General features: G+C 63.5%; 1 protein-coding gene across 5 annotated transcripts; it reads right to left on the bottom strand.

Annotated features, from left to right (window-relative positions):
• Nucleotides 1-383: 383 nt before the first annotated feature.
• Ctbp1 (C-terminal binding protein 1) lies at nt 384-22,142 on the bottom strand. Of its 5 annotated transcripts, none has more exons than XM_047567183.1 (10): nt 21,915-22,139; nt 14,813-15,003; nt 12,236-12,390; nt 7,143-7,287; nt 5,767-5,973; nt 3,275-3,489; nt 2,533-2,663; nt 1,897-2,024; nt 1,521-1,638; nt 384-1,261 (listed from the first exon to the last, which is right to left on the bottom strand). In XM_047567183.1, the coding sequence occupies exons 2-10, from the start codon at nt 14,817-14,819 to the stop codon at nt 1,075-1,077; spliced, it is 1,293 nt and encodes a 430-aa protein (XP_047423139.1). In that variant the 5' UTR covers nt 14,820-15,003; nt 21,915-22,139; the 3' UTR covers nt 384-1,074. The 5 variants fall into 5 exon arrangements, with proteins under 5 accessions (XP_047423139.1, XP_047423140.1, XP_047423141.1 ...); XM_047567184.1 differs by lacking the exon at nt 21,915-22,139 and adding an exon at nt 21,293-21,749; XM_047567185.1 differs by lacking the exon at nt 21,915-22,139 and adding an exon at nt 21,459-21,749.
• Between the last annotated feature and the right edge of the window lie 431 nt (nt 22,143-22,573).

The raw sequence follows: 22,573 nt of genomic DNA, 5'->3' as shown, positions 1-22,573 counted from the left end.
CAGGAGGCTCCTCCACCCCATTCAGCTGGAGGGAGGACCGCTTCCCTGGGCTGTGGCCAGGGGCTTGGGCACCTCCCTTCCTGGAGGCCGTGGAACTGGGCAGCCTAGGTGCCATGCAGCGGCTATCCAGGCTGAGGGTGGTGCGGAGCCAAGTGGCCTGGCATTGCCCACGCACACAGCACTCCAGCGGCCAAGCCAGGAGCAGCCGCAGGCAGTGGGCTCGGACGCACCGGGGCCTCGGCCCCTCTCCTACCGCCACTCCTCAGGCCTCCCTGTGCTGCCTGCTCCACACTCCGAGTCGGGCCCTGAGCCATGACAGCCAGGACAGAGGCCCACAGTGTCCCCAGGAGACGAAGCCACTAAAACAGACCCCAGGCGTGCCGGCTCTTTCTGGGACTTTTATTTCTTTAAAATAATTCATACAAATGGTTACAGTCACAAACATGATTTTAACCAAAATATTGCTAGCCTACCACATCAGCAGGACGGCACGGCGCGGGCGGGACGCGGCGAGCGCCCCCGCCAGGACCGTCAGCGGCAGGGAGCTCGGCGCCCCCTGCTGGGCTGCTTCTAGATGCCGTCTCCATTTGGAACAGGGGGTTCATGCCAAAATCAGGAAAACAGCCTCTGTTGTTTTTCTAAATTATTCTAAAAATAAGACAAGCAGGTAGAAAAAACAGTGCACTGTGCGGCATGAAGGAAGCGGGAAGGACCCATGTCCTGAGGAGGTGCCGGCGGGCGTCCAGCACAGGGAGCTCAGGCCACGTGCAGGCCCCGCGGCGGCTTCTGTTGACAGCTAAGCAAACGAATCCCCCGTCATGTCCTAACGACTGTACACAGACAAGAACATCCATGATAGAATTAACTACTAACTTCTGCTCAACGAGGACGCAAAGGACACAGGACAGTGAGCCGGCCCACAGGACGTGACGACCACGGCGGTACGGGCCGCGCTGCCCTCGCCCTGCACGCGCCGGCCAGTCTCTGGGGCGCGGGGCCCAGGCGCCTCTCCGCACACTCCGGGCTGGGGTGCACGCGCCCTCCCCAGGCGCCGAGGCTGGAGAGCTCCCCGGGCTACAACTGGTCACTCGTGTGGTCTCTATCCGCCTCGGGCTTGACAGTTTGGCCAGGAGAAGGGGCGTGGGGGGGGTGGGCCACAGGGGGCAGGCCGTGGGACAGGGACATGGCGCTGGGTACGATGCCTTCGACGGCAGCCGGGATGCCTGTGGGGGCCACGCCCACCACGCCTGGGGGGTACCTGCTGGGGGAGGAGGGTGGCCGTGAGCTGGCTGCACGCAGGGGCGAGGGGCTCCCCACAGCAGCACGGCCCCGGGGTCCTGTGGGTGCCCTCGCCGCGGCAGCCTGTCCCCCAGCCCCTGCAGGTCCTCCTCTGCTCCACGGGCAGCCTCTGTAGGGCTCTGGCGTCCAGCAGGCCTGGGGCTGCCCCCGGTGCCCCCTCCAAGGCTTGGTTCTCACGGGGGCCTGGGGCAGGCCGGGCCCAGGCCACAGCCCGCGCTCACCTGTAGGCAGCCCCGTTGAGCTCGGGGTGCACCACGGCGGGGTCCATGCTGGCCCAGTGCGTGGCGGCCGTCAGGTGGTCCTTGTTGACGCAGTTTTTCAGGCTGTCGGGGATCCGGCCTGGTGGTACAACAGGAGGACAGCAGTGCCCAGGTTTAAAGTGCTGGCCCTGCAGGACACTGGCACAGCCTGGGCACGGAGCACGGTGCCCCCAGGCCCCCAGCCGCAGCACCCAGGGCCCGTCCTCCCTCAGTCCTCTGTCTGGGCACTGAGGGTCCTGTGGTTCAGTGGGGAGTGGGCCTGGCCCCGGCCCCGACTTCCGCCCCCAGAAGCACCAGGGGCACAAGCGTGCCACCTCCGGGCAGAGGTGTGCCCCACCTGTGATGGCTCTCCGGATCTCCCGGGCTGCCTCCTCGCGCATCTCGATGGACGCCTGCTCGCTGTACCACGCAGCGTGGGGCGTGCAGATGAGGTTGGGCGCGTCCTTCAAGGGGCCCTGGCTGAAACTGAGGGTGGCAGGTCACAGGTCAGTGTGAGCACAGGCTGAGCACCTGGAGGGCAGGGCAGTGGCCAGGCCCGGGGCAGGGCCCCGCCCCAGGGCTCCTGACACCCTGCCCTGCAGCCTCGGTACCGCATCCCCACTGTGGCTCCTCAGTGTCGGACATCCAACCAGGGCTGGCCCGCTGGCCCCAGAGGCGCTTCCTGCTGCTGGGAAGCACAGGTGGCCCTGGACCCTGTGCACGTGGCATAGCCCAAGCCCACCTGGCTCACAGCACTGGTGGCTGCTGAGGCCCAGCTGGCCCAGGAGGTCAACCCAGAGTGGGGCTGAGGCTGGACACTGCCAAGTACGGTTCCCCTGACCCCTGGCTGCCTGAGGCCAGGGCTGTGGAAGCCACTGGTGGCCTGAGGCAGGCCGGGAACCCAGGACTCCTGTCCTCACTACACAGAGGCAGCAGGCCTCCCGACGCCCCAGTGGAGGCCCCAGGGGGCAGGAGGCCCAATGCAGGCACAGACCTGAAGGGCTCTGACTCATGCACGTCCAGCGCCGCGCCGCGGATGCGCCCCTCCTTCAGGGCCTGGGCCAGCGCCTTCTCGTCCACCAGCCCACCGCGGGCTGTGTTGACCAGGAAGGCCCCTTGTCTCATCTGAGAAGACAGACAGCAGGCGGGTGGTCAGCAGGAGTGCCTGTGCCCCAGGGCTCATCCAGGAGCAAACCCGCCTGCCACCTGCCCGGGGGCTTGGGCAGGGGGCAGCGGATCAGAGACTGGAGCAGAGAGCAGGCGGCCATGCAACGGGCCCCAGCCGGAGCGCATGCCTCAGCTCCAGGCCTCTGGAGGCAGCAGATGGCCAAGGCGGCTTCCTCCTACAGCAGGCCCACAAGCGGGGCTCCGGTCCCCCCTGTGAGCCCGAAGCCCAGGAGGACAGACTGCACGGCTGCCTCCCAGCTGGCTGCCCCGCTTCATGGCAGGTGCGCCTCATGATCCCACTTCATCCCAGTGGCTCTGCCTGGCCAGGGTGGTCGGTGCCACCCGAGTGAAAACGGCTTCTTCTCGGCCCACTCCTGCCCTTGGCCTCAGGCCCGGCTCTGAGCAGGGCCACCTGCCACAGCCTGACAGTGAGGCGTCCAGGTGGCAGGCGGCTGGCTCCTCTGCGTGGATCAGGAGTCTGCGCCAGGTGGCAGCGGCCCACACCCCATGGGGAGCAGCGAGCCTGCGCCAGCCGCGCCCTCAAGCCCCGGCCGGCCCCGCACGCCCACCTGCTTGACGGTGAAGTCGTTGATGAGGTGGTGGTTGTGCTCGTTGAGGCCGCAGTGCAGCGTCACGCAGTCGCTGTGGAACAGCAGGTCCTGCAGGGTGCTCACGCGCTGCAGCCCCAGGGCCCGCTCCATGCCGTCCGACAGGTACGGGTCGTAGAAGAGCACGCTGAAGCCGAAGGCCTTGGCCCGCAGCGCCACTGCCTGCCCCACGCGACCTGGCAGGGTGGAGACCGCGTGAGGCGGGGCTTCAGGACCCCAACCCGGAGCAGAGGCTGATCCGTAGGCTGACCCACCAAGGTCAGCGGGCAGGGAGGCACCAGCTAGATGCAGCTGGTGCCCAACCTGCTGGCCTACTCATGCCTGTCCACTCAGCTCCTCCCCTGTCCACCACTGAGCCCACTCATCAAAGGCTGCTGGGAGTCTCAATTCCAGTCACCCACCAATGGCACAGGAGAGGGACCTGCCAGCCCAGGAGATGCCCAGGGGCCTCCACAGCGGCCTCCACCCCGGCCATCTGAGGCACGCACACCACTGGCAAGGGAGGCTCACGCTGCAGGCCATGGTGTGGGGCTCACAGCATGTGTTCTCCCTTGACCACATGAGGCTGTGACTGTCCAGAGCTCAAGGTGGGAAGTGGGTGCAGCTGTACAGGGAAAGCAGAGCAGGCAGCAGGGCAGAGCACCAGGCGGTGCGGAACCCAGGGTCGAAGGGCTGCCCAGGTGCTCTGTGGGCAGCGGGTCTCCCAGGAAGCCAACTGAGGGGTGTTGACCAAGGTGGGGGCTCTGCAGGGCGCACAGCCAACCTGCTGTTCTAGGTCGCAGAAGGCAGGCAGCGAGAGGCCACGAGGCCCATGGCAGCCAGAGCTGCTGCTGAGGACGCAGTGGACGGGCTGTGGACCGTGCTCCCCGCACGGAGAGCGGAGGCTGTGCAGGAGGCAGACGGGCCCTGTCACCTGACAGAGCTACTGTGGAACACTCTCAAGCCCTGGGCGGGCACCAGAGGAGCCGGCCCTCACCTGGGTCCCGAGGTGGCCGCTGTCCTGAGCCTAGAGCTATTTACTCTAGTCGCTGCTGTTCATGGAGGTCTGCACTCCACAGTAAACCTCTACACCACACGTGGAGGACATGTGGCTTTCAGTAAAAAGAAAGACCCTCAGAAGCAGCCACAGCCAGCCAGGGGGCAGGAGGTGGCCGGCCAGAACCTCACTGCACATCCACAGGCCTGGCAGGAAGGGCGTGTGCACCCCGCAGACAGCCAGGCCCGAGGAGCCCACACGGCCTCGTGTCCACGGAGAGCCGGGCAGACCCATGCAGCAGGCCAGCCACAGGCGCCTCCCAGACCAGCTGCAGGTGCTCCCTCCACCCGAGCTGAGCAGCACAGGCAGGAAGCGTGGAGAGGAGAGGCGCCCTGCCCTGGCCTGCAGACCGCCAGCTGTATGCAGAGACCCGCGAGCTGGCCGCCTGTGCACGAGCACCACACGTGTCTCTCAATGCCAACCACCGTGGGGAGACGACACGCCATTACAACAGCACCAAACGCCAAATAGGCTGGGGTGTGGCTCAGCGGAGTGTCTGCCCAGCACACCAGGCCCCAAGTTCCAACCCAGTGCTGAAAATAAAAACGCTAACACCAGGATGAACTGTGGCAACCAGGCGACTACACCAACGCTGCACGTCCACGCCAAGCAGCCTGAGCACCGTGTGCAGAGAGGGGCAGCAGATGCAGGGACAGGGCCTCAGAGAAGGGCCCGTGGCAGAGGAAGCTGGACCTGTCTGGGCCAGCAGGGCACAGGCCTGCAGTGAGCGCTGTGCCAGTGAGGGCTGCGGCAGCAGAGGAGCCGCTGCGCCCCGGGAAGCCTGAGCTGGAGGACGGGCCACTGGACGTCCTGAGGAGGCAGGGCAGATCACCCTGGTGCAGGAGACCCGGGGAGGGCAGTGGCCTGGGCTGTGGGAGGGGCCGGGACACAGCCAGCTCCCTGCTTTCCCTGGCTTGCTGTCACTGGAGACACCCTGAGAACACTAGGAAGGCTGCCAGCCCACCACCCAGACCCACCTGCCAACACCCCCCAAGCCCAAGTGAGCCCCGCACCATGCACACGGACCACCAGGGAGATAGGCACCAAGACAGAGCAGCTGCAGGTCAGCAGGGGCCCAGCGGCTACACAGCAGAGCGAGCGAGCAAACGGGAGCACAGGAGGGAGTCAGGACGCCTCCCCACAGGGCAACAGGAAGGGCCCAGGACTGCCTGGGCCTCACCAGACGGCCGAGTCCGTATGCACACCCTGTGTCCTGCCCACGTGACACCTGGGTGGGACGTCCATGTGTGTCTGTGTGCCGCTGTGCCTGAGGCGCGTGGCCTGGTGCCCTGGAGTCCCGTCAAGGTGAGGACCAGCCCTGCAGCAGAGCGTGAGCCAGGGCCTCGTCTTCTGAGCACGTGAGGGGCAGGCCAGCAGGCGCACCGGCTGTGCGTGCCAAGCCCCGTGGCCAACGCACCTAGTCCAATGATGCCTAAGGTCTCCCCACGGATCCTCGCGGCTCCGGAGGCCACCTCGCGGATCTGCTCGACACTCTGGACTCGCGTGCCTTCCCGCAGCGCCTGGTGCAGCCAGGTGGTCCGCCGGTACAGGTTCAGGATGTGGCACATGGTGGAGTCCGCAGTCTCCTCCACAGAAGCTGCGGGCACATTGCAGACAGCAATGCCTGTGGGGACAGGACACACGCGTCACCCCAGCACGGGCTGGCCTCCCAGGACAGGTACCAGATTACTGGCACAGGATGGATGCTTAATGTCACAGTCCACCAGCAAAATTCCAGGGGACCTGTCCCTGTGGCCACCTGGAAGGTCAGGGAGTGTGCCACACTGAACCGCTGGCAGTGACTGACCAGCCCCAGGCACAAGGGGCCTGAGTCGTCTCCACCGAGTACCCTTCACACTGTGCCACAGCCTGGCAGCACACACTGGTGACCGGTCAGCAAGAACGGAGAGGCTGCCTTGACCCCTCCTGATGGTCTGAGGACCTGAGGGTACAGGTGGCAGAGCAGAAGACAAGATGGCCAACACCAGACTTCTTCCCAGCCACTCAACCTGCTGGCCTGGCCACATGGGGGCAGTGTCCACCCCACCAGCCAGCATCCACAGGAATCACTGCTGGCTGCTTCCCTGGGCTCTCCAGGATAAGCAGGCCCTGGCCCCAGGTCTTAGTGACTCCCTCAGCCCCTGTCCACCCCCATGCCCCTCGCCTGCTCCCCACAGCCAAGATGATGCAAAAAAGCGGAGTGAGCAGACGGGGCTTCCGCTCTGGGCGACCAGGTGCCCAGCTGTGGTGAGGCGTGGGGCCCAGGAACGGAGGAGCCTGGGCTTTATCCTCCACCCGGCCTGCCCTCCCACTGCCCCCCAGCCAGGTGCGCCTACTTCCTGCTAAGCACCCACGTCTCCAGCTTGCTGACCCGTGGCCCCCAGCAGTCAGACCTGGAGATGCTGAATGTGGCCAGGCCCAGTGGCGGGGAGATGGCAGCCGGGCCCTCAACCGCCGCCTGGCAGGCTCAGACAGGACACTGCCTGCTAGTCCTGGAGGGCAGACCAGCTGAGATCGGGGCCTGTGAGGGTCAGCAGGCTGCCCAACTTGCCATCATCACCCTGCCACCCTCAAGGCAGAGCCCTAGAGCAGGGGGTCAGCAGCCTGGTCGCAGGCCATGCAGGCCACGGACTGTGGAGCTGCACCCTGGGCCGGGGAAGCAGAGAAAAGGTGACAGAAAGAGCAGCCTCTGCTGGTGGCTGCCAGCACAGGAGTGAGCCATGCCCGGCACGGCCCTGATCCGCGGGCACACTGGGCACACCTTGGGCCCCACCAGCGAGAGCAGTGGCCTACCGAGGTCCCCGGCTGACTTGATGTCGATGTTGTCGAAACCGCTGCCAATCCGCACGATGATTCGCAGGGCTTTGAACTTCTCCAGGTCTTCTCTGGTCAGCGTGATGGTGTGGTACATCAGGGCGCCCACTGCCTCATTCAGCACCTGCCCGGAGCGGGGAGGACAGTGCTGAGTGGCCGCGGCTGCTGGTGCCGAGCTGCCCAGCAGGATGCAGGACACCGTCCCCAGCAGCAACCCAACATGGGTCTGTGCCCGACGGTGGGGGCGGGGGGGGGGGCAGGCCACGCCCTGGGGGCCACTCACTCATGGCCACGCCCCCGCACCTTGCATAGCCCGCCCAGGGCGTCCTGCTCACAAGGAAGCCGCTCCTGCCAGGCCTGCACTCCCTGGGGGCAGGCGGCAGTGACATGGTGAGCGGACCCCACAGGGCATGGACCCTGGACCTAGTGTGTACAGACAGGGCAAGAAGCGGTGGGGGTCAGAAGGCCCCTGTGCCTGTGCAGCAGGACCAGAGGGGTGACCATGGGGGACAACCAGTTCCACAGAGCAGCAGCAGGTGAGGCTGCAGCCAGGCTGTGCACACCATAGTGGGGTAGAGACCGGAGGATCCCAGAGTAGGGGCAGGTGTGGCACCAGGTGAGAGCCTACGTCTGGCCTGGCCAGCTGGATGCATGTGGGTCCCCTGGTCATGGACAGGCCAGACAGGTGTGCAGCTTTTTTCATCTGTCCAGTTAACCTGGCAGGAAAGTCTTCAAAAAACATTTTTAACGACCACAGGAGTTGCAACAGGAAGACTGTGAGACACACCCCACAGCCCCACTGTGGGGCCTTGGGCAGCCTCCAGCAATGACTCTTCTGTGGTCAGCAGACACAAGCCCCTCTGAGCACTGCTGCCAGGCACCGTGGAGGGGCCAGTGGCTCTCCCCATCAGTGCCGGAGTTCCAGAGCTCAAAGTGCAGGCTGGCACCTTCTACCACGGTCACGTCATGTTGGGCATCCTTTGCCCATTTATGATTGATTCCCTAAATTTCTTTCATGTTGTCCTTTTTTTGCACTGAGTATGTTTGCAGTCACAGAACAGGAAGCTAGGCACCAGCATGCTTTATCTCCTGAGTCATGTTCTTAGAAACAGAGACCAGTGTCTGTTGCAGTCCCTGAGGTTCTGAGCACTGCCCGTTGCACACCAACAGCATAGCCAGCTGGCTCCCTGGGTGGACTCACCACCACACACACCAGGCAGGCCTGGGCTCAGTTCAGGACGAGAACCTCCTGGGGAAGGGGCTTTGCTGTGAGTGGGTGCTGACCAGCAGTCCACAGCCCAGGGCACTACCTCCCTTCCAACCCTCATGTTCCCTTTAGTGGCTGCAAAGTGGCTGCTCTGCCCTGGGCGCTGCATAGACCCTCTGGAGAGTCTGCAGGTGGTGGGTGCACAGTCTGTCCCTGCAGGTCAGGCCTCCCAGGAGCCACGTGGTGCCAGCATCCACTCACTCATCCCTCCCCCAGCTGGGCTGCCAGGCCAGGGACCCAACCCATCTGCTCAGCATCCACATGGCCAGGACGGGGACGACACGAGATCTAGGTTTGCGGAGGAAACTGCAGGCCTGGCGCCTGCTCAACGCCCAAGGACCAGCTGTCACCTGGCTGAACACGGACCCCTGGACGCTCTGGTGACAGCAGGTTCTGAGGGGGCTCACTGGGCACCACCTCAAGTCAGGGTAACGGCCGTGAGTGTGCAGGGCCACCGCACCTCACACCTCCCTCTCCAGGGCCGGCGTGCTGTGTGCCCTGTGGCCCTCCCACCTGGCACTGCCACCTGCCCTCAGCACCTCACCTGGATTCCAGAGGCTCCCAACACAGCCAGGCGCAGCCCGAGTGCCAGACCCGCCCGAGCGGCTGCGGCGGGCAGACTCTGCCGGCTGGCAGCGAGCACCCCGGCACGCCAGGAGGCCCACCTGCACAGGACCCTGCACTGCCCCGCTGGCAACAGCCGCCTCCACACAGCCTGCAGACCCTGCCACTGAGCACACTGCCCACCTGGCTGTGAGAAGGGCCCTGTCCACTTCCCGCAGCACTCTGGACTGCCACTGGCCCCTGTACACAGGCCACTTGAGGTGCTGCACTGGATGCCTCCTCGCCTGCCCCCAGCAGCTCCCCAGCACTTTGCTCACACACCAGACAGCACTGTCCACCCAGGGGTGCTGGCACTGGGTCTTATGGCCTGGACGCACCCTGGGAGGACGCCCAAGATCCCTGTGCCCCACAAGGCCTCCACCGTCTGGCGTCTGCCTGGCCCTGGCCTGACTGCGCTGGGCCCTGCGGCTCAGGGCTGCAGCCTGTGTGCGCCGCTGCGCGCTTCTGTGCTTCTGCTGCACCTGGCATTATTTTATTTCCCATGTGTCCCCAGAACCTCGACCTGACAAGGCCCTCTGGGACCCCACTGCCCCTGGAGCAGCAGACACCAGCACCCCAGGCCTCCCTTCTGCCTGGCTGCTCAGCAGTTAGGTCGGACGTGTGATCCTGGCTAGAAGTTCTTTGCCCTCAGAAGCTGTGCAGCCCACTGCAGCGTCTCAGGGGCGTCGCAGTGTTCCTCCTGGGCTTGTGGCAGGACATGTCTCTCCTGAGCTCTGGAAGCATTTCTTCACTGTGTCTGGCTTTGACAACATGGTCTCTGCTCTGAGACATTTAGATGATCACTCCAACTAGCTGTTGAGTACAGTGCTGTTCCAAAAAAGTGACAGAAAATGGGACTCATTTCCAGGGTCAAAGCTTGGGGCAGGTGGCCCATGGGTCCCGTGACGTCTGCACAGTCGTTTGGGCCTCAGGCTCCTGTCTTGTTGCTCCGTCACTCCCAGCACCTGGCTTCCCTCTTGTGGTCCAAGGTGGCTATCCAGGCTCAAGCCATCACATCTGGTTTCCAGGCAGCAGAAAGAAGGAGAATCTGCACATGAACTTCCACTGACCCCTCCCTTGTTGAACTATCACTTGGCCACACCAGCAGCAAGCACCCTTGGGAAGTGACGTCCTTCTTCAGGACTGAGTGCCGACCAGGGAAGGGGGTGTCCTCGCCTTGCTTGGCGCTCCTGGCGCCCCTCCTTCGCGACTCCGTCTTTCCTGAGGCCTCCTCAGCAGCATCGAGCTGCTATCACAGACTTTCTCGTGCACATTTTAAATTCCCAGCTCTTTCCCGCTCCTGGATGCTCTGTCCTCTGGTCTTGTTTTTCAGTCAGGTGCCACTTCTGACCTCTGAGAAGGCTGACTCGCAGTCCCCGCTCTCTCCCGTTCCCGTAGTGAGCTCTGTCCCTAGGCAGGGTCTGCTGGTAGCTCTGGCAGGCTCGGCCTACAGCAGGGCCCCTGCCACTCCCAAGGGGGCTGCCACAGGTGGGCAGTGAGTCTGCTGCTTGCCGAGCCCCGAGCCCCCTGCCCCCACCACACTAGGGCTTCTGTCTGCTTGTTTATCGGCACCGACTGTTACCGCGCTGAAGTCTGGGGTGTTACAGTTGGGAAAGCATCTGCCGTCCCAGAGCCCACACTCAGGGCAGCTGTTCCAGTACTGCTCGCGATCTTGAGGACCCGTCCACTCCAGGTCGCTACTTTAGGCACAAGCTCCTCTGCCCATGCTTCCCTGTACCATGCAGGCGCCATGTGCCTGAGCCAAGTCCTGCAACTGCCGGCTCCTCGGGCATCTGCTCCCACCCCCACAAGGTGTCCCTGAAGGGACGGCTGCCATGTGGAACCCTCCAAGTGACGTTCCCCAGCACTCTGCTGCTAAGACTGAGACCATCCAACCTGCTCACCAGCCAGTCCTTCGCTCCTTCCTGTGCTGAGTGGGACTCTGTAGTTTGGGTGCACCAGTCTGTGGACACCCGCCTCTGAAGGGCGCCTGGGCTCCCGGCTGGGGCTGCACCTTCACCAGTCCATGGGGATCTAAGTTCTAAGTGTGTGTTCAGCTTGTAGGGAGCCACCAAGTGGCCTCCAGAGCAAAGGCCCCAGGCCTCACTCGCCTGAGCAGAGGCCCCAGTGCTCACTCTGCAGACCCGCCCCACGGGCAGAGGCCCGGCCTCACTCTGCACTCGCAGCACTGGCCTCCCCTTCTCCTGCGGTCTGCTGGATGGCGCGCCCTGTGCTCGCACCTCTCCAGCGCTTGCACCAGGGCCTGGGCAGAGACTCTGCCAGGACCTCGCCTTCCCGGCACGTCCTCTCGCGCTCTCCCCCATGGCGGCGCTGCCTTCTCCAGAGCTGCCTTTCTCTGTGGCTGTGGCGGGAGCAGGTGACCACAGCCAGCCAGGCTCCTGGTGGCGGGCACCTCTGCTCCTGCTGCACTGTGCTCTTCCTGTCTCCCCTCCGTGGTCACCTGGCTGTCGCAGCACTGGACAGTGATCCCAAGCAGCCTGCAGAAACCGCCTACCGCCTGCCGCCTGCCCGTCTCCCTCTGGAGAGGGCAGTGGTGCCGTCAGCAGGAGACCCTGCAAAGCGCCTGCTCAGGCTGTGGGGCCAGGCCCCAGAGAGCTCGGCTGCTCCTTTCGGAAGAGCAGAGGCCCCCACGCCTGCGGACTGTGACCCTGCCCTGCCAGCTTTCAGAGGCTTCTGCAGCTGTCTTCTGTGGGAAGGGCCGTTCTGAGGCACTGAGCAGAAACCAGATTAACAGGCTTCACATTGCAGAGACCCCGTGGATCTGGGTGAACAGCCATGAGTTGCTCAACGGTTGCTGACCACTTGATCACGTGCACCAGGAGGACCCGTGGGCAAGGCTGAGGCCCACTGGTGTCCACTGGAAGCAGCTGCTGATGGCCTCTCTGGCACAATTGCTTCTTCCAGCACCTCCAGCCGACACCGTTCTGCTTTCTGGGAGAGAACTGTTCATGGGGAAAGTCGATCAAGAGGCCAGAGTCAACTCTGTCTCTACTTTCTGATGGGGCTAGGGACAAGGACAGGGGCCACTCACATCCAAATGCACTCAGACCAACAGTCGTCGGGGTGACGTGCTGGCCCAGGACATGGCCGGGGGCAGCCCACACTCTGGGCCCCACCCCTGCCCTCAGCCCCTTACCCCATGACGGTGGGTCAACCGCGAGGCAGGGACGCACAGCGCTACCTTTTCATGAATCTCCTGCGTGGACTGTGCATCACAGAAGGCCACCGTGGCCACGTCCTTCAGGATGGGCATCTCCACCGTGCAGTCCCGGCCATCCAGGAGCGCCACCAGGGGCCGAGGGTGCATGGGCCCATTCATGATCGGGGGTCGGACGCCTGCAAGACAGGACAGACCACTCAGAGTCCTGCAGCAATGCAGCCCAGTCAAACCTGCAGCCACACCACAGAGCCAACGAGAGCGCAGCCAAGAAGCCGACTGCAAACTGCCATGCAGACGGGGCTCCTGAAGACAGGAAAGGCAGACCAGTCCCTGTAAGATCACTGAGGCCAGGGGACACCGTCCAGCACAGTCGTCCTCACCCTCCAGGACGCAGGGCCTCAGAGACCCTTGCAGACTCTGGGCTGTGGGGAAGTGGGGGCTTTGGGCCTGTGCTCTGCACTGTGGGGTCACCTCTTGCCCTGGAGCGAGCAGCCACAAGCAGTGGGCTTCGGGGAGATGCCCGTTAATCATTTATTCTCTGCTTAGAGCCACTTGTGTGGCTGCCCAGAACTTCCTGGGGGTCGGCAGGGGATGTGAGCCAGGGTCCCATGCCTGCCACCTCACTTCCCGTTGTACATCTGTAGTACACTGACAGAGAAGGGTACAGGCACACTCAGGTGGATGCAGTGGCCACGCCTGTGGTCCAGCAGCTCAGGAGGCTGAGGCAAGAAGATGGTGAGTTCAGAGCCAGCCTCAGCAAATCAGCGAGGCCCTAAGAAATTCTGTAAGACCCTGTCTCTAAATAGAGTATTTTGAAAAGGGTTAGGGACGTGGCTCAGTGGTTAAGCACTCCTGGTTCAATCTCTAGTACCACAAACCAGACCAAAAGAAACAGACAAAAAAATGCTCAGACCCCTTACCCTCCCAGAACAGGACGACCAAGAGATTAGGGCTGGGGTAGGCTTAGAAGACCTGCCTAGTGTGGCCAAGGTCCTGGGTTCAGTTACCAGTACCAAAAAGACGAAAAGGAATCTTTAAAAGCTAACTTCTAGACCGCATCCAAGGCCAAGGAGGGGAACGGGTTTCAAAGGTGCAGTAAGCACACAGCCCAAGTGCTGCCCTGCAGCAGAAAAGCACAGGGAGGGAACAGCCAGTCCTGCCCAAGCCTACAGCCTCACCAAGACCTGCCCAGGAGGAGCAGCCGCCAGCTGCAGCTGGCACCAGTCCTGAGGATGCACAGCGCCCTGGCTCCAGCCCCATCCAGCTGCCTGCAGGTGAGGCTGCCCTGAGCCTCGGGTGGCCTCGAAGGAAGGAGCACCTCAGAATCCACAGCACATAAAGGCAATGCCTCCCTGTGGACAGCTGTGCCCTGTGCAGCAGGCCTGCAGCTGGCACCTGCTGGACCCTGCACAGGGCTCACTGAGTATCCCAGAGCCAGTGACCTGGCTGAGAACTGAGCTGCCCTGCTTGGGAGGGGCACTGCGGCACATGCCCCAGTCCTGGGCTTCAGGGGCTCCAGCCCCTCCCTTGGAGAAGAGGGTGCCCACGTTGCCATCTCCTACGTACTAGAGGTGCTGAGACCTGCGCGGGTCACAGCCCGAGGCGGGGTCTGCAGGCAAACTCCTTCACCTCTGGCTCCCTCTGCACCAGCGCCCTCCCACGGTGCCACCACACCCAGCCATGCTGTAGGCACACGTGCCAAGGAGGCCACTCTTCTCTTCGCCTTGGACTTGAAGCGTTCCTTATTTTAGCAGGTAACGTCATCGCTACCTGCAAGGAGCTGCGAGCACCGCATTTCAGCTCTAACCTCTGTGAGGAACAGGGAGTGAAAGCCCGCGTGCTCGCGAGCTCTAAGGCCACCCAGCACATTCCCAGGGCGGTGGGCCCTGCTCTGCAGCGGGCGAGGAGGAGGGGCCTGGGACACCTCCCTCACCCTGTGAACGGCTTCCCACAGGGAGGACACCCAGTGCTAGCAGGGCTGACCCAGGTGAGGGGTGGGCAAGAGCCAAGTACCACCCAGCCCAGTGTGCCTGTGGTGCCTCCACAAGAGCTGCCACACGCAGCCCAGCCCAGGAGGGCCAGGGTGTGAGAAGAGCCCAGCCCATGCGGGGAGGTCCCAGGAGCACAGCCCAGCCCAGGAGGGCCAGGGTGTGAGAAGAGCCCAGCCCATGCGGGGAGGTCCCAGGAGCACAGCCCAGATGTGCACTGACTCCCGAGTTCCCGCCCGAGAACCAAAGCAGGAGTCAGCCCCGCTGCCCCCACTGGGCTGGTAGTCTAGGGTTTCAGGACCCATCAAGACCCTGCGCGGCCCCAAGGACCCGCTGTCCTCCACTGCAGCAGAACCTGGCACCCGGCTCAGAGCCTCTCTGAGGCTCCTCTGCACAGAAGCAAACCCCAGCCAGAGGACACCTGCGGACGCACAGGAAGCAGCCCTCCCGAGGCCCCCTGCCCTCGCCCGACGGCGAGTGCTGCAGGCGGGGACCTCAGCCAGCCGGGCCCGCACGCTGCCGGGCACCGCCGTCACACCAGAGCGTGGGCCACAAGCTCCTCTGCACCTTCAGAGAAGGCCACTCTCAGACTCCAGGAGCCCCTACCAACCTGACATTGCTTAATTTAGGCAGGATTTCCGCGACCATGAATTCGACTGTCCAAAGCTTTTGTCTTCAGAATCCCCAGGCAGAACCGCGTCCTGTCACGGAGCCTCATCCCACGTCTTATTGTCTCCAACCAAAGCTCTCGGGCCGCTGCTCCACGGCACCACTGAGGCCTGCGTCGGGCTCAAAGTCTTACTAAAAATCAAACACAAGAGACACATTAAAATGCCATCGAGGGTCCAGCTGACTCTCAGACTCCAGGACACCGTTAAGGGAGAAGCGTCACGCTGCATCCTCAACCCTGCCCAGGTGCAGCCACAGCCAAGGCTGCTGGCCAACCTACCTGAAGCACAGATGCTCACTCTGAATTCAGGTCCCAGGCCCAAGGTAAGCCCCCAAAGCCACCTACACACACGAGAATAGCTCTGGGCTGTGGCCACCCCACAGGCCTCCAGTCCTGCCCAGATGCCAGCAGCATCCAAACATCAGGAAGCTGAGGCACGGGTGGGCGTGTGCTTGACGCTGGGTGTGGGGCAAGGAAACTGCAGAAAGGAGCCTACTAGTTGCTTCTACCTTATGTGGACAATTCCTGTGCCTCTGTGAGGCTGGAACATCGCTCTTCCTACAAGGTTCCCCAGGGGAGAGGGCTGCCAGGTGCTGGCTCTGCAGTGTCCTGCCCTACCCCCCTGAGTCCTGCTGCCCCTGCCCAAAGCAGCCCAGCCACCAGCCAACACTCCCTCGGCTCCCAAAGCCCTCGGCTCTTCCTGCCTGGCTAGAGCCAGGGCCTGGAGGGAGCTGTGGTGTGGGCCAAGTACTCCATCATGCCTGGCCAGTGGGGCCAAGACCTGTCCTGAGCACAAACGGCCCAGACCCCAGAATCTGCCACTAAGCCACCCAGCACCTGATCCTGCTCTTGGCATGAGGTTGCCACATGGGGCTGACACCCAAGTCTGACAAGACATCAGACTGACAGGAACCCACCTCACCACCCCCTCAACACCAAGTGAGGGACAAGACCACCTGTCAGGCCGCACCTGACAGCTGACAAGAAGGGGCCATGCGTGGCCAGAACTCCAGGACCTGAGCCCAGTTCAGCCTGCCCTCGTTCCCTTTGTGGCTCCACGCACACACACTGACACTCCATCACTGGCTCCGGTTGCCACCAACTTCTAGAACATGTGCACAGCTCATTGCCCATCACGCAGGGCCACCAAACAGGGCGGCAACGTGGCCCAGAACCACAGCTCCAGTCTATGACAGGTTCCTGACACAGGGCTCCCCAGGCTCTCCCCAGCAGAGGGCGCTGGAGTGACACTGTGGGGAGAAGGGATGGGCCAGGCCAGCCAGCCTCCCACCTGGTCCACACTGCCTGCTTCCGCTGGCCTGGCCAGCACTCGTCCCTGAACGTCAATACGGTCAACACCTGTCAATACCATCAATATAGAACAAATCAGTGCTGACCAACATTGGCCAGTGCTCGCCAGTACTGCTCAGTATCTGCCAAGACTTGTCGATACTTGTTAACAGCAGTTGCTCTGAGAGGAATGCAAGGTTGGACATGCCACCTGACCTATCAGGAGCCTTGGTGACGGCCCTACAGCCTCGCCAATGAGCTGCCACCTACCAAGCTCCCTGAGTGTCACCAGGCCCACCCAGAGCCCTGACAATGAACTGCCACCTACAAAGAGCTCCCGAGTATCACCAGGTCCACCAGAGCCCTCACAAGCTGCCACCTACAAGGAGCTCCCTGCATCACAAGGCCTGTATCCACTTGTCCCCCCATGGCTGCCGTAAGTTCAGAGTGTACACTTAGTAGGCAGCACCCTTATTCCTGTTCATGGGTTCATACCCAGAAAACAGGCCATGGGGCAAGAGACCCTGGAGAGTGTCCTTCTCCTCAGGACAGGTCTCAGCACCTGCCATGGAGCTGCCCCATCCTGGGCCATCCTGCCCAGTTAGTCTGAGTTCTGGAGCCTGATGCAGCAGGACACCCAGGAGCTGGCCTCCCCAGCTACCCCAATGCTCTGAGGTCAGGGGTGCACAGCTCCTTCTTGGGAACCCTAGCCAGGATCCATGGTCCATCCCTCATGTTTCCTGCTTATCTACTGATACCTGGCCCAAGATGCACCTGCAACAGCAGGCTGGGAGCAGCAGCAGCGAGCACTTCTGGCTAGCTAGGAGCTAGCAGCAGGCTAGGACGTGGCCCAGGGAGATCGGGCACCTGAGGTGAGCAACAGGGCTGGGTGGTCTTCCCACATGCAACACCAGCCCCGAAGTGCCCTCCTCAAGCAATGCCAGCCACATCCACAGGCAAAACCCCACCCTCCACCTGTCTCTGGAATTAAGCCAGACAGAGCCCCAGGGAGTGGTGTTATGCCTTAAAACGAGGACATGAGCATGTAGAGGGAGGGTGGCCCCAGTCAGTGCCCACCCACTCTGTCCCCACAGTCAGACAGGCCCCCCAGCCCAGAGCTCCAAATGAGCCAGGCCACCACCTCCCCAGCTCACCCAGCAGGAAGTGGCCGCGGCTCAGTTCATCTACAGAGGCTGCTCTGAGGTGAACTGGGGAAAAACTGGGGACAGGACACTATAAGGACAGCCTGGCCCTCACAGAAGCCCAGTGGGCAGGCCATCCCAGCAGCCCCCACCCAGGGCTCAGCCCTTGGGAGCCCTCTCTGGACAGTCTGGGACACCTCCCGGGGCAGCCACTTGGTCCCCTCACCAGCCAGGGAGCAAGTGCTCCCAGCCATCAGCACCAGCAGACATGGCTTGAGGCAGCCTCATGGCACCCGAGGGCAGCAGCACGTGGCAGGCAGGACCAGATGCACACAGGGGGCTCCACTCGTCACAGCAGGAGCTGTGCATGCAAAGGGGCCTTGAAGGTACCAGGCTCCAAGTATACAGGCCCCTGCCCTCCTGGGTCCTCCTGTCACTGGCCCCTGAACTGCTCTGGCAAGGCCCTGCACCCACACAGCCAAGCTGGAAAGGGCACAGGTGTGGCCGCAGAGCGCCTGGACTCCCCTGTGCTGCACATAGGCGGAGAGGCGGGACCCCAGGGCTGAGCGGCCCAGCCAGGGTGTGTCCACCAAGGATGCCTACACACACTGGCAGGCATTGAGCCAAACACCTCAAGGCAGAAAGGGGCTGCACTGCATGGAGGGTGGAGCAGGACACTGCACCCTGGGGAGACCCCTGCAGCAGGGCCCTGAGCCAGCACCTCCACACAGGCCACTCCCTCCAACACACATGTCCTGTGGAAGCAGGATGGGAACGTGGGGGCACAGATCCGCAGGGTGGGTGGGCATGTGGAAACTCTCAGCACCATCTGTGTGATTTTCTTCTGTAAATTCAGAACTGTTCTAAAATTACATTTTTATTTTAAAGTGGGCAAGGCAAGGGACAGCAGTCCCCAGGTTTTGGAAGGTAACAGGTTCGGGGGCTACTGGATGACACGGGCCCCTGTCATGCACCGATGCCCTTGGGGACTCCAAGAGGCCCCAGTACCAAGCGCCCTGCTCGAGTCATCCATCCACAGGATGGACAGTGCCCCCAATACAGGCCTTGGGGAACCTGGTGGGCATATACTGGCCCTCACAGCCCTGAAGAGGACCCAGACTCAACTGCCCAGAACTCACCCCAAACAGTCCAGGCTCTTCCCCAGCTGGCTGTCCCTCCACCAGTCATCTGGGCATCACTGAGACATCTTCCCCAGCTGGCTGTCCCTCCACCAGAGTCATCTGGGCATCACTGAGACATCTACTTTGGTTGCCCGGGACCCAAGGCCTAGAGCCTGGCCTTTTGCACAGTGGAGGCTGGTGGGTGAGTGCTAAGCACAACCAGGATGGAGCTGTCTGCTGCCTGGGGGGAGGAGCTGAGCCCTGTGGGAAGGGGGCCCCTGAGGGGTGCAGGCACCATGGAGAGGCTGGCAGAGGGTATGGGGTCACACAGGCCTCTAGAGGACAGGTGAGGCTGAAGGCGTTGGGCAGAGCTCCACGGGCCCCGCGGCACGCACCCGCTTCAGGGAAGGCACAGGGTGAAAGTGGTGAGAAAAGGCAGGGGCTTGCCCACAAACTGTGTCCAGGGCTGCCGGGGGACCTCACACACCCTCCTGCATGTGTGTGCATGTTTGGTACAGACACCCTGGGCTGTGACCAAGGACCCTGCCTGCTCCCGGGCAGCAGACGGAGAGCCACACTCACGGCATCGGCAGTCCCGAGTGACATGAAGTCCCAGTCTTCTAAATCACACATGCTGCAGGAGAACACAGAGGTCACAGGCCCTACCAAGATGCACACTGGAGACCAGCAGCACCACCAGACAGTGGAAAGAGGCACCGAGTGCCACAGCAGGAACCTGGAGAGGAGTGCAGAAAGGGCCTGGGTCCCCACCATCCACAACTCCCTGTGAGCAGAAGTGGGACTCCCAGCCTACCCAAACCAGCCCAAACCCGCTGGGTACTCCCAGAAGCCATCCCAGGCCTGGGACATCAGGGGGCAGGGCTGAGTTCCAGTCCCTCCAGGTCTTCAAGCTCCTATACTGTCCTCAAGAGCTGGCCATGTCACCACCAGCAGCAGAAGGGGGTCATTTGGAACCCAGAGGAACGACCTCACAGAACTCAGTCTTGGCTACATGTTCAGTTTGAAGACTGGCCACCCAAGAGATTTCTGGTTTTGTAAGGAAGAAATGAGCATTTTGTCTCTCGACACAAGCTGCGTGCCTGAAAGAGACCGTACATAATGTGGAGAGCACCCCGTGGGTTGCCCCCACCCAAGAGACAAGAGTGTGACTGCAGGGACATGGGAGAACCCAGGCCAGACACATCCACCTCACAGAGCTCTCATCTACAAATGCCAGTACCAGCCCAGTGACCATAAAACACCAAGTTGATGCTGGCAGACTTCTCCCAGGTAACAAGGCTGAAATCAAAACCAGGTGCCCATAAGCTGCTGTTCCCCTCATGTCCTGGCCACCTGGGGCTGGGAGCCAGACTTCCCTACAGAGCAGAGTTCTGGACCTTGGTCCCCTCCCTGCCTGGCACTACACAAGCCAAGTCCTGTCTCCCACCCCCAGCTGGGTGGATATGACAAGTGTCTGCAAAAGATGTCACCAAGAGACAAAGGCCTTGGGACATACAACCACCAGCTGGGCACTCTATGCCAAGGAACCATGGGGACACAGGTCATGGTATGCACGGCTTGACCCACACAGGGGTTTCCACAGCACTCAGTGCCTCCCAGAACAGTGAGGCCTTGGCTCCACACCGCCGACCTTCAGGTGTGCCACACCTGAAGCCCAAAGGGCAGGTAACCAACAGCAGAGAAAAGCCAGAACTGCTAGCTAGGTGAAGGGGGCAGGAGGCCAAGGGTCCCACCTCAGAAAGCTGAGGGAGCAGTAGCCTGGGGCCCATGTGTGATGAGGGGGTCACCTGCCATCTGCACTCCTCCAGTGGACTCACTAACCCTGTGCCAAATGACAGTCTGCCATACCGTCCAAAGACTGGCAGCACCAACCCCAGCAAAGACAGAAGGGGTCCCAGCCCTGACACCAGGCCCTCAGTCCATGAACTCTAGCCAAACCTCCTTGGCCCCAATGCTGTCCTCAAGCTAAAAAGAAAAAGTGGCTAGAAGGGAGAGAGCCTGCTCCAAGGGCCAGACAGGGCCATCCCAACCACACAGCCTCCTCACAGCAATCAGGAACCAAGAGCCACCTGCTATGGCCGAACGGGGCAAGATCACAGGTCTGGCCGTGAGCCATTCCTAGAGGAGGCTGGGCAGGTGGACAGAGGATGGGGACAGCCAGGTGACCAGATGAAGCCCAGTGCACATTCTTCCCAAAGCTTTGCAGAGCACCCCAGAGGTACAACACATGCTTAAAGGGGATTAAACTACAGAAAAGGGAGAAAAGATGACTGCACAGCAGACCAGCCAAGACAAGCTTGTTCCAGAGAGGCACCCCAGCTGAGACCCACTGCAAGCCTGTGGATGACAGCTCCGACAGGGCCCTGAGGTCTCAGCAGAAATCCACAGGACCTGGTCCATGTCACACTGGAGCAGCCGACATCCACGGCAAGGCTATCTCCGACAGACTTCCAGATCAGGGAAAGGGTGGCCCCAAAACCACAGCTGTCATCCTAAATAACAATCGCACACAGTTACAGAGTTCAGGGCTACCCCACGTTGCAGATGGGGTCGCAGACAACTGGGAGGCCACACACACTGGTCGGGGGCGGGCCTGGGCCAGTACTCCTGCTGGCGGTGTCCACTCCTCTCAGGAGAACTCTGCCCCACGAGGACCCCACTCAGGAGCAGACGGTGGTGAGCAGTGGGCCTGAGGCCCTGACCACAGCCCCACCTCGGATGGGCATCCCTTAACCTCCTGTTTCTGACAAACACGTGCTTTGAGAGCACAGAGGAGGAAGAGACGGGACTTGGAAAGTAAACATCAGCGCGAGGGCCCCTGCGGGGCCAGCGCCGACCGGGCTCACCTTCCTGACCATGCAGGGCACCTGCTTCCTCCCTAGAAGGCGACTCTGCGCTAACGAGTGGCGGGGAGCCTCCTGGCCCCGGGCCTGGCGCGGCGGCGCGCGCCCGCCGGGGACCGCCCAGCCCGCGACCGGCCCGGCTCTGCGGACGCCGCGCTGCCGCTCCTACCAGCACTGCGGAGTGGCCCGGGAGACCAGAGCTGGGGCCGCCGCGGCATGGGGAGGCTGCGCGCCCGCGGCGGGCCTCGGGATCCCGCGATTTCTGCAGACGAACTCGAGCGAGGCCGCAGGCCCTGCCGCCCCGCGGTGCTCGCGGCGCCCCCGCGCCAGGCTCGGCTCCGCGCTCGCGCCCCGCTTCCGGAGCCACCGCGCGGGGCGGATCTGCGGGGTGGCGGTGGCCTGTGCGGCCCGCGGGCCCCTTTGTCACCCGCGCCGGCCGCGGCGGGCGGGGACGGGGTGCGCACGCGCACTCGCACTCGCACGCAGTAGGCGCGCGTGCGCACGCCGCTAGGCCCGCCCCCGCCGGCGCGCACGCGCACTCGCACACAAAGCCGGCGTCCGCGCGCGCCCGGCCCGGCCCGCCCCGCCCCCGCCCGCGGCCGGAAATGCGCGCGCGCGGCCTTACCGAGAGGCAGGCCCTTGTTGAGCAAGTGCGAGCTGCCCATTGAAAGGCGCGGGCGGCCGCGGGCCCCGACGAGTCCGGCGCGCTCCGCCGCCGCGAGCCCCGCGCCTGGGGCGGCCTCGGCGCCGTCCGCTGCTGCGACCGCCCGCCTGCGCCCGGCCGCCGCCGTGCCGAGCCGCCGCCGCGCCGCCAGCCGCGCTCCGACCGACCGAGCGGGCGGGGACACGCGGCGGCGCGCGGGCGGGCGGGGCCTCGCGTTGGTCTGCTGTTTGCCGGCGAGGCGGCGCGCCGGACCCACGCGGGCGGCTGAGGGGCAGCCACCGGCCCCGGGGGCCCCGGCCTCCGCCCCCCGCCCCCTCGCGCCGCCGGGCTGACCCTCCGCCAGCCGCGCCCTCTCCCCGCCCCGCACTGCCTAACCCGGCCTTCCTCCCCGCGCACCGTGGCCCTTCAGCTCCGCCGCGTCCCCCGCCCCCGGCCCGGACCCGAGCGAGCAGTGTGCAGAGCGCTGGGTGGAGCTGCCGCCCGGCGCCGGGGCGCTGCAGGTGCAGGTGCCGGCGAGTGGCGGCTGATGTTCGTCCCAGAGGTCTGGGACCCGGCCGGTTGCCACCCGCCTTGGGAGAGGAACCAGGGCCACACGCCGGCCGCCTGCAGTTGATGGGGAC

This window comes from Sciurus carolinensis, chromosome 10, assembly GCF_902686445.1.
Source record: "Sciurus carolinensis chromosome 10, mSciCar1.2, whole genome shotgun sequence".
Classification (NCBI taxonomy): domain Eukaryota; kingdom Metazoa; phylum Chordata; class Mammalia; order Rodentia; family Sciuridae; genus Sciurus; species Sciurus carolinensis.
The sequence above is the reverse complement of the archived record's forward strand: the minus strand, read 5'-3'. Positions and strand labels throughout refer to the sequence as shown.